Source organism: Neovison vison, chromosome 4, assembly GCF_020171115.1.
Source record: "Neovison vison isolate M4711 chromosome 4, ASM_NN_V1, whole genome shotgun sequence".
Taxonomy (NCBI): domain Eukaryota; kingdom Metazoa; phylum Chordata; class Mammalia; order Carnivora; family Mustelidae; genus Neogale; species Neogale vison.
Window position 1 is genome coordinate 195,032,000 of NC_058094.1, and position 11,281 is coordinate 195,043,280.

The 11,281-nt window shown below is 39.2% G+C and overlaps 1 protein-coding gene across 1 annotated transcript in view; it reads right to left on the reverse strand.

Moving 5' to 3' along the window:
- BMT2 (base methyltransferase of 25S rRNA 2 homolog) overlaps positions 1-8,102 on the reverse strand; it is a 104,389-nt gene extending 96,287 nt beyond the window's left edge. The window contains exon 1 of the mRNA XM_044246405.1: positions 7,485-8,102. Coding sequence (XP_044102340.1) covers positions 7,485-8,073 — 589 coding nt within the window. The 5' untranslated portion in view covers positions 8,074-8,102. The remainder of the gene's footprint in view (positions 1-7,484) is intronic.
- Positions 8,103-11,281: the final 3,179 nt, after the last annotated feature.

Sequence of the window (11,281 nt, forward strand, 5' to 3'; positions counted from 1 at the left end):
CACATCAAACCTAGCAGTCAACTGCCAAAGTCCATGCTTCTAACCACCACACCACCTTGCTTCTCTTTACCAGTTTTTAATTTATGAATGTTCACAGATATGAGCAAAGATTTGCACCAGAACAAGTAGCACTGACACTACTTGCTACAAACAAATGGTCTTTTGTCAGTCAAATGCAATTATTTAGTCTCTGCAACTGCATTAATTGTTAGATTCTGGCAATGATTTAAACTCTGGCTGCACGCTGAAATTACCCAGAAGTTTAAATTAGTTGATCAGGAGTGCGAACTGGTTATTTATTTTAATGCTCCTCAGATAAAGCCACTGTGCAGTGATGGCTCAAAACCACAGGTCTATGATGAGACTGCAAACTCAAACACCTCTTGATATAATATATAGATTAGTGAGGCTTAGGGCATCCTGAAGAGTCAAATTTAATTAAAAAACAAAACACTGCATGGATAAAACTCAGTATCTACAAACGTATTTTAGTCTACAGTCTATCTTGTGTTTGGAGCATTCTCTTGTTATAAACATATTTATGATAAAAATAGTTAATTCAAAATGTAAAACTCTGAATCCTATACATGAGATGGAAAGAAATTAAGAAAAGTCAGAATCAATGGTATCAACATCTGTTATTCCCTTATAAAACAAATTTACTGATATATGTACAACCACAGAGATTACTTGTTTAGTGTAAACAAAGGACTTATGAACAACCTTCTGAGAATTAATTTCTGTATAAATTGGACTAATAATTTCTATATTAAGTAGAGAAATTGCTTTATAAATAAGAAAAGGGGATGATCAGATGCATGGTGATTAGCCATCTATTTTAAAATAACCCTTGCAACGGGCATCAATATACCTACACTTAGAGCATAATAAATTAGTATAGTTTATATCAGTGGTTCTCAGATGTTTGCATTTTGCAATTAGTGCAAATTTCACCCCCAAAATTTAGGAGGTTGATATTGGGGCTGAAAGACTTTTATCTTTGAAGTTACAGTACGTAAGTAAATATACACTCAAACAAAATTATTACATCTTCTAATACTAACACACACACAGACACACAATACAATATCCTTAATAGTTCTCATTTTTTCTGTTTGGATAAAACTTTTTATTTTTTAAAATCTTTGGCTAACACTAGTATGTAGGAACGAATAGGTAGGGAAAGAGGAGTAGCAAATAACAAAGAAGAGAAATTCACAGTATACAGTAAAATAAGGCAAGGTGATTCCACGAACATTTACCAAATGTTAAGAACAAGGCATTTTACAGTATCCATATGCTCCACTATTTACAGTTTAACTATAGAAAAGCAGTATGTCTACATTGATAATTTCAAGGATTTTTAGAAGAGTAAAATTAATCTAACTACTAAATACAAAAAGCCATGACCATAAATTCTTTACCAAAAAAACTGTACCCCAAATTTACAATTTAAAAATACAAATGACTATAAAAAGATTAAACCCAACTATCTGGAAATAGCTACATAGGCATCTTTCTTTTAGTGTGTACTTTAAATTTATAAGCATAATGCTACATACTAGGGATACAAAAACAAAAGGCAGAGTTCTACTCAAGGAACTAAAGTTAGTGGGAAAGACAGGTAACTGAACTGGTAAGGGATAAATACAATAAAGGCAAGCACAACTGTGGTATGGGAGCACAAGACAGAAAGAGGGATGCTAATGTAAAATTGGACACCACTGGTGTCTTCCAAGGATCTGTACTCAATTACACATTATTATCACTCTGTGGGTCAGTTCATATGGCCTCAAACTTCAATTTCCACAGAAGGCCTTCCAATCCTATCCTTCCAAAGGATATATTTCAAACTAAATAATTACACCAACCCTATGACAAACCAACCTGTTTACTCTGTTCTCCCTGCTCCCATCCCAACCCATACACATTTCCAAAACAGAGGAAAATGGGTACTTAAATTTTCCCGGAAAACAAACCTTGACATCATCTCTGACTCTTCCCCTTTACTTTCACTGAAACTACTCACTCTGATCTTCAAAAATTCTTTGGTGTATCTTTCTCTGTATTCATGATCACTGTTGTTATTGATGCTATGATTAACTCTAAATAAGATCAGTATAAGGTGATCTGATTTAGAGTGATCTCCTTTCTTCCAGTTCTTTCTTACTCTACAGTACTTTAGAGTTCAGCGCTCCTTAACTCCTCTGATCATTATATAACCTATGGAGCTTTCAAATACATATGCCTATGTTTCACAAATTTCCACAGATGATAATGATGTGGAACCAAGGCTAAGATCCATTGCATCTGTTATTTTTTTCCCCACAAAACAATGAAAAGGCTCTACACCAATCAAGAGGATCTACTTAATTTTACTGTACCTTTTGAAATGTAAAAAAAACAAAACCCTAAAAAGATACCTTACTACAATGATGACCAATAATAACAAAATCAAATAGTTAATATACTATATGCCTCTCACTGAAATGACTATTTACCAGTCAATGTTCTCTTTTAGCGTTACTAATTATTAAATCCTTCGTTTTTTTCTCCCTGAGAGAATGGCAATTCCCACTCTCCTTACGTAAAGTTAAGAAAGCCCTTCTGTGGAAAGTGTTCACCTTACTTATTTTGCTAACTAAATAAACATTCTATCACAAAGCAGCACTTTCTGATTCTTTATCAGAATGGGCATGACTAAAAAAAAAGAAAAAAAAAAAGAGTAAAACTTCACTTTAAAAAAGAGAAAAAAAAAGAAAGAAAGAAAACCTGTTCTAAGTTTTTTGGGGTCATGGAGTTGGTTAGTATTTTAAAGTAGTGTTGAAGACCATAGAAGGAAAAAAAAATTAAGAAATTTCAATTAAAAAGTCTGTTTTCCTAATATTAAAAACAATTTCAAAACTTTGTTTCAGGAAAACCACTAATATTATATTCATTCTTTCATTTTTAGACCTTTTGGTGTTAGTTTAAAAATATTTCTAATGCAGGGGCACCTGGGTGGCTCAGTGGGTTGGGCCTCTGCCTTCAGTTTGGGTCGTGATCTCAGGGTCCTGGGATCGAGTACCGCATCGGGCTCTCTGCTTGGCGGGGAGCCTGTTTCCTCCTCTCTCTCTCTGCCTGCCTCTCTGCCTACTTGTGATCTCTCTCTGTGTCAAATAAATAAATAAATAAAATATTTAAAAAAAAAAATCTAATTCAAGTTTTTCCCTCCCTGCCAATTCTCTTTCATGTGTTTGTTAAAGAATAACAATCACAATAGTAATTTTTCAGCCTATCCTAAACTGTTACTCTGGCTCACCCCTTCTCTCAAACCATGAAGAATGTGAGTAATCAATAAAATTAAACATCTCAACTAGACTATTTAGTAGTTGCTTCTTAACATGCTGCTCACAACTATTTATCTTCAAAACGTAATTTTTTCCGGACATAGTCCATAGAACCAACATACCCTGTATTCTCCTTTTGTGCTTCAGTCTCAGTAATCTGTCTTAACTGCTTTTATAATATCATCATTGCTATTACTAACATTGATTTTAATATGGGAAACTATAATAACGATCACCCATAATTCAGGGACCTTAAGAATATCACTGTTAACAGCTTATTATGCATTTTTACTTTTCTCTGATTGGCTTATAAGCTACATGGGTTTGTGTGATGAACTGTTTTAACTTGTTTTGGCCTACAGAATAAGTAAATTCAGATATTCAGAGTGAATAAATTGATGAAATTTCCTAAAGACATTCACAGATGGGTTAAAAAATCAAATCTAAATGGAATGGAAATCATACTTTTATTTCTAACAACTGCAGCCTTTACATTTTCTCATTTTTTTACATGAAAACTTTAAGTTTGGAAAAAGAGATGGCCAAGCATAATAATAATCATTTTAAGAACAGGATTATGTGACTAGGATTATGGGAAAAAACATACAAAGACAACTGAAAATACACATGGCTCTACTTCAGTTCTCAATTAGATAATGTACTCATCAGGCAGATCGAATTAAACAATGAAGTCCCTGTTTGGAAAGTAAAATTAGCTGTTTCTCATTAAAAAGCTGTCAACAACTCTTATGATACCTTTAAAATATTTCTGGCTTACATGATGGTGTTATTTTTAAGATTTTGTATAGCAAAGACAGAAAACACCTATATCTGCAAACATGTTTCCATTTATATAAACTCAATCTAAAGGACTGTCCCTAAACTATAAATGGCTGACACTACAAACACCTCTTCTCACCACTGCTAGGTATTTCCCTACCATTTCCTCTTGATAACTACTTAAGATAACAGCACTGCTGAGAACACTGACCATTATCTCCAATTCTTACTTTATACAAATTGGCAAAGGATCTCTAAGGGTGACAGAGAACAGGCAGTAAATAGAGTAAAAAGGGACAAAAGTGGTAAAAAAAAAGAGTGTACTAAATCCACCAGCTAGTCTTTACCATTCTATCCACTACCACCAACCCCAAGCCTGCTCATCCCCATCAACAAGCATCAGTTGGGCAAATGGACTAGAAAGGATGGAGAGAAATTTTTTCTGCCACAGCAAGAAAATCTTATTTTCATTGTTATTCCTGATTCATTTTCAATTTCAGTACCAGATATAAGGGAAGGGAAAACTACATTATCTAACTGTACACTTGTTATCCAATGCTCACTCCTGCCATTTCTCACCCAAAAACCCATACTTCATAAAGTCCCAACTCAGCTCATCATACCTATCCCATGGATTACTCCATTCTCATCAATTTACATCATTTTACCTAACACAAATTCCTGCTTCCCATTTTCCTCCTATTTCACCAACATGTAGAGTTACCATTAGGTGTGCAATTGGGAAGAAAAAATTATTTCCATAAAGTATGCATAGTACTAATGATGAACTATCCAAACTTCAAGCAAATTGTTTCAATAGTTTTGGGATTTGGCTCACTCATGTGTAAAAGGAATGCATTCCAAAGATTGGCTGACAAATTTCCAGGCCCCATTGACAAGGATTCTGAAACTATATACCAAAGGTAGAAGACAAGAATTTTCTAAATGGCACACAGATGATCAGTCATATTTGGGAATCAATGATAAATGCTAAGGTTCCTTCTAGTCTAACATTCCAAGATTCTAAGCGGGAATTTTCACTGCATTTTCTAATAGAAATATTGTTATAAAATGTGTATAGTTTATATCATTGATGGTCTTACAGGTACTGTTTAAATAGGCCTGTATAACCTGACCTAGCACCTAAGCTCCACTTACATCATTATTTTATGACCACTAGTGACTTGCAAATGAACTTGTATGTTTGCACACTGTGGACCACCAGTATTATAATACTAAAACCTCAAAGGAAAACACTAAAAAATTATTTTCTTGGGATTATGTACATAATTAGACTTTTCCACAGATGGCCTTTTCACAGATCTCTGTCCAATCACAACTAAGATTTGACTTACATGTCAGAAATAAAAGTAGGAAGTGCATGCTCATTAGGATCTCTTACTTTGCTAGTTCACTGGTGGGGCTTTGTGTATCCCTGGAATAAAGCCTAGAGAAATCTAGATCATTGATGGAATTCAGGGCATTAAAATGCCTAAAGAACAGTCTCACTCAAATGTTTAACAGACTGCCAGGACTTGACCTGCTCAGAAGCACACTAGATCATTCATTTATGAACAACATGTATCTCTTCTAGCTCTGGTAACTTCCAACGACCAATTCTCATTATAAACAAAAGTTCCCTTGGTTAATTTTCAAGTTTAAAGACATGTTTCAACATGTGGGAACTAATCAAGTATAAACAGCACTTGAACACACGATGACACATTAGTAGTGTGTTGATTTAAGTGGAACCTCTTCATTTACCAATAAATTAATAATATTATAAAAAGGTAGAAATGGAAACAATTATATGCTAGTCAACTTTTTCTTTCAAAAGATGTACTTACTTAGAGCTGTACAAAATAGCATGATAAATTAAATTGTGTACATTTATTTCTTCATTTATCCAGTGGATTTCTCCAATCTACAGTGAATGCCATTATGTAAGTGCATTCTTTGAATATCAAGAATGATGCAATGGTTGCCATGACAACTACTCATTTTATTGAATAAATTGTGGGTTGGGGGTTAAAGCGTTCTTTAAAAAAAAACACGTCAACATCTTAACTATGCCTGATAAGTCTCTTTCTATTGTCACCTATTAAACAATAACTATAAGCCATCTTTGAGGATGACTATTTAAACAGCTACTTAAAAGCTAGGCTTGAGTTCCCAAGGGAGGAAAACTTTGAATTAAAAGTTTGAGAAAGGAAACACATCAACTACATTCAAAGGAACAAAAGATACTTCTTTTTAATCTTCTAGAGTAATTGAAAAGTGTTTGTAAATCAAAAGTAACATGATGTTACATGTTACTGTAACATACGTTGCGTCTAATCCTAAATTTAACTCACTATAAAACTAACACTAGAAGACTGCTGACTTTCAGTTTGCAATTAAGCTAAAGTGAGAGCAAGTAGAAGGCTATCCCTCATTTTGATACTCAAGAAATTTCTCCTGAGTGTGTAAAAAAACTGGGAATTTCCAATGTCAAGTGACCTACAAAACAGCTCTGTTAAGAAGCCTATATTTAAAAACACCGAGGATAACTGCAGACCCCCACTATAAACGCTCCTCTACAGGCTTCTTCCTTTGCTTCAGATCTTCCACAGGGCAGGTTCCCAGCTTCACCGGCATCTGTGTCCCTACGAGGCTCGGTGGTTACACAGACTATTCAAAGCTAAACAATATTTTCAGAACCTGCCCCAGATCTTTTCCTTCCCCACCGAAATCAAGGTTTTGGAGAATGGCGGAGGGGGGTTATGAATGGCGCCCCTCCCCCCTCTGACAAGGTGAGGTCCAGTCAGCTAGAAGGCCTGCTGACTTCGCAGCCCTGGAAACCAATGCGAGGAAGCTCCAGCACTGCCCGGCTAAACCCTCAGGCGGGGGGGGGGGGGGTCTGTCGGGGCAGCCAATCAAGCAGCCTGGTCAAGCGCAGGGAGAGAGTGGCAACTCACGCTTCCTTCCATCTTCCTCAAATGGCTTTTACCTGCCTTCGTGTTTTACCTTCACCCTTCTCGCGACGAGCGACCTCCACCTCTTCTGGGAGGGCGCGTGTGTTTGTGTGTGTAGTGACAACAATCTCAGCACCCCGACTGGGGACAGGGGATTGGAAGGGGTGGGGACTCAGCTCCTCCACAGCCCTGGGACTCTCCTGAAGGGCCCTCGAAGAAAAAGGGGCGGGAGGAGCGCGTCTGACGCCGACTGAGGAGTCGACCAAGAAGGGGGCGTCCGGGCCTGGGAGAGCGGCGCTGGCAGGGGCTGACGTGCAGCTCCTTCAGGTTGCAATGGTGGCCCCTTGGGGGAGGGGAGAGGTGACAAGGGGCTGGGGGCGATGAGGCCTCCCCTCCCCCCTCGCTCAAGCTCGCTGTTTACCTTCCCGGTACTTCTTGCGGAGCCGCCGGTGGACGCTCTTCACCACCCCGGACAGCTTCTCCTGCTCCAGCTTCCGCTCCTGCTCCCGAGGCGGCGGAGTGCTCGGGGGCCCAGCCCCATGCCTGCGAGCACTGCTTCGGCCGCCGGCCTCCGGCTCCATATCGCTGCCGCCGCTGCCGCCGCCGCCCCTCGGGCCCCCGCAGACGCCTGCCTGACGGAGGAGGTGGCAGCAGCGGAGGCAGCAGCCGAGGGAGGCAGAGGAGCCCAAGCGTCGGCCTCGGAGGTGGCCCCTTTCCCAAACGCTCAAGCTGATTGGCGGACTGTGGAGGGCTGGGCGGAAACGGAAAAGACTAAAGGCCAATGGATGGAGAGCGCCGGCGGCGCACCCGGTTGTTTGGGACCGCGAGCAGCTGGAGGAGGCGGGGGAGCTGAGGCAATGGGAGCGCAGGGCCCAAAAGCTCCTTTCTGCTCCCCACCCCTCTCCAGAATCTGTGCGCAGGCGCTGTGAACGACGCGCTTGCGCGTCTGAGTTTGCTGAGTAGGGGCTCGCTGCTACCCCCAGTCTTCTCGCGTCTTCCGGCTTTTCCATCCCCTGAGAATTATGTTCTAACGCTCAGCGGTTAGGGTCCTCTACCTGTATCCCTGCTGTGCTTTGTCACTTATAGGTTCTCTTTAGCTGCATAGCGCGGGGAAGCGCTTTTGAGATGACTCGACAGCACAGGAATTTTGCACTTCGAGGGACCCAAGCAGTGATGCTTTAATTGGCGGGAGCGATCTACCAAGTAGTGACTTAATTCACCGGCCGCCCGTGCTTAATGCCTTTAGTGCCAGAGCTGGGCCAAGGACATAGGAAATGGGAAAAGGAGAGAATCAAGAAAAGCGGTAGAAGGTAATAGTGGAGAGAAAAGGAAAGATGGAGAACTCTCAACACCTGCCCTCGGGAACTTTTGTGGTGGCCCAGGTGTACCCTGATTTAATTTGGATCAGAACTGAGTGCTTTTAAAGTTGGGCTTGGGTGTTCTCCTGTTTTTTAATTTGGTGGGTTAGTCTACGTGAAGTGTGCCTGAGTGGGTTTGGCAACCTATACCACCACCAGCGCCCCCTCCTTGCCCTTCTCTTTTGGAAATTCCTGAGGAGCGTAGTTGTTGATTGCCATCCCTGCTCCCCAGAGAGATGTCAGCTGTATTAGTTCTTGAAGTTTCTGCTCGAAAGGCTGAGAGCTCTTAAAGGATTGTATTGGGTTGTAGAGTACCCCCGAACTGCAGGTGTCGGTTACATGTTTGTAAAATGTTGCAAAAACTTTCTAACCAATGATTTTATGAGTATAAATAAAGCTTGCATTAAGTAACTTTTATATGCCACCTTCTCAGTAATAAAGACCCTGAAGAGCAAAGCATTGTACACTCTCTAGAACATAGGAAGAACAGGAGGGGAGAAATGGAGATGATCGGTGGAATATAATGATGGAAAATGTATTCCTACCTGCGCAGTAAACACACAGATCAAATACAGATAAACTTCAAAAGAACTAATTATAATGAAGTTACACACAGATGTGTAATAAATTGAGGCTATCGTGGTCTTATTTGGGGGCTTCTCATTTGGGAAGAAAGACGTTTTAATGAGAGTTGTTTTGGCTCTTTCCATATTTTAATATATATGGGAGGTGAAAAGATGTGCAAATCTTCGGAAATTACAACCATTGTAAAGAGGCATTACGTTTCATTTGTACTGAGCTGTACTAAAAAAACAAACTCACCCTGCTACTACATGCAAATGAATTTTAAAGTCCTTAAAAGCCTCTATACACTTATAGAGGTGTATACTGAAGGAAATTTGGAAAATAGAGATGGGAGTAAAATAAAATTGCTAAGAGAGAAGATCTTGAGTGTTTTCATCACAAAGAAGTGGTAGTTATGTGATGGGATAGAGGTGTTAGCTAATCTGATAGTGGTAATCATTTTACATTTTACAAAAGTATCAAGTTAAGATGTTGTGCACCTTATACTTATGCAATGTTAGGTGTCAATTGTATCTCAGGAAAGCGGGGCGGGGAAGGTAGAAGTCACCTACCATTGGGAGATAGCAACTGTTAACATTTTTTTTCTTTGCTTGTATATCTTTATTTCAAATGGGATATTTTTGATGGATGTAAGGTAATCTATTATATGAATAGCCTCTCACTTTAGTCACCAATTCCGAACATAGTGTATGTATGTTGTTTCCAGTTTTTTCGTGTTCCAAATAATGCTGTGATGAACACCCTTGTACACAAATGTTTGTCTATTTAATTATGCATTTCAATAGGCTAAATTTCTGAAAGTCAAATTTTTTAATCAAAGGGTCAAATTTTTAGTAAAAACATGTTAAAGTTTTTATTTTATTTTAAAGATTTTATTTATTTATTTGACAGAGGGATAGAGAGCACAAGTAGGCAGAATGGCAGGCACAGGAGAGAAAAAGGGAGAAGAAGGCTCTTCACCAAGCAGGGAGCCCAACGCACAGCTCAATGCCAGGACTCTGGGATCGTGACCCAAGCCGAAGGCAGACCCTTAACTGACTGAGCCACCCAGGCACCCCTTTGTTAAAGTTTTTAATATATATTGTCAAATGTCTTGTTTGAAAGGTGGTGGCAGTTTTGTCACCTCTACCAGTATATATGAATGTCTATTTCACTGCACCCTCATCAAATATATGTGTTAAAACTGACAAAATCATTAATGAGTTTTTTTTAAAGGTCTTTGTTTTTAAGAGACACGTGGAACTTTTCACTGTTTTTTAACTAGCAATTCTGGCTGGTATAATATTAACATTGAATATTAATTTAAGAACAAATAAAAGGAACTTATTCAAGACTCTCTAGTTGTCATTTTTCAAGCAAATTGAAGAGCACAATAATTTAAAGATTTTACTTATTTGTTTGACAGAGATCACAAGTAGGCAGAGAGGCAGGCAGAGAGAGAGGAAGGGAAGCAGGCTCCCTGCTGAGCAGAGAGCCCCATGTGGGGCTCAATCCCAGGACCCTGAGACCATGACCTGAGCTGAAGGCAGAGGCTTTAACCCATTGAACCACCCAGGCACCCCAAGAGTACAATAATTTAATGTGCCTTTTGGTTGGAGATTAAAAAGCTGGATTCTATTCTGAATTTGCATGAATTCAAATAGGGCAAAGGCCAATATAACCAATATTGACTTTTCTTAGGAGGACTATGGCAACCAGTCATAGACCACAGTTTAAAAGGAAGTTTATAACCTTCCTCTGGTGTGATTAGTAGTATTAGAAAAAGCTTTCTATCTGTTAGAGTTGCAGAAGAATGGTAATGGTATTTTCCATTTAAGTAAAATATTCCAGTTGCTGCTAAGAGGGGTTCTCTGCGGGAAGTATGTTTGGTGCCATGGTCAACAAGCTTATTCTATGTGCAGGAAAATATCGACACCTTTCCCTCCCATGTGATGACAGGATTTCATATATCATAAATATCTTAATTTTTTAAAAAATTCTCTCATTATTTTATTTATTTTGAGATTTTTTTTTTTTTACTTATTTGAGAGAGGGAGAGATAGAGAGAGAGTGGTGGGTCGCAGCAGAGGGAGAGGGAGAAGGAGAGGCAAGCTCCCCCTGAGCAGGGAGCCCGATGCAGGGCTCGATCCCAGAACCTTGGGACGAAGACCTAAGCCAAAGGCAGAAGCTTAAGCAACTGAGCCACCCAGGCACCCTCTCATTATTATTTTAAATGGCTGTTGGAAAAGGGTTGTCAGAATACAACAGTATTCACTGAGCAGGATAAACCAGTCTG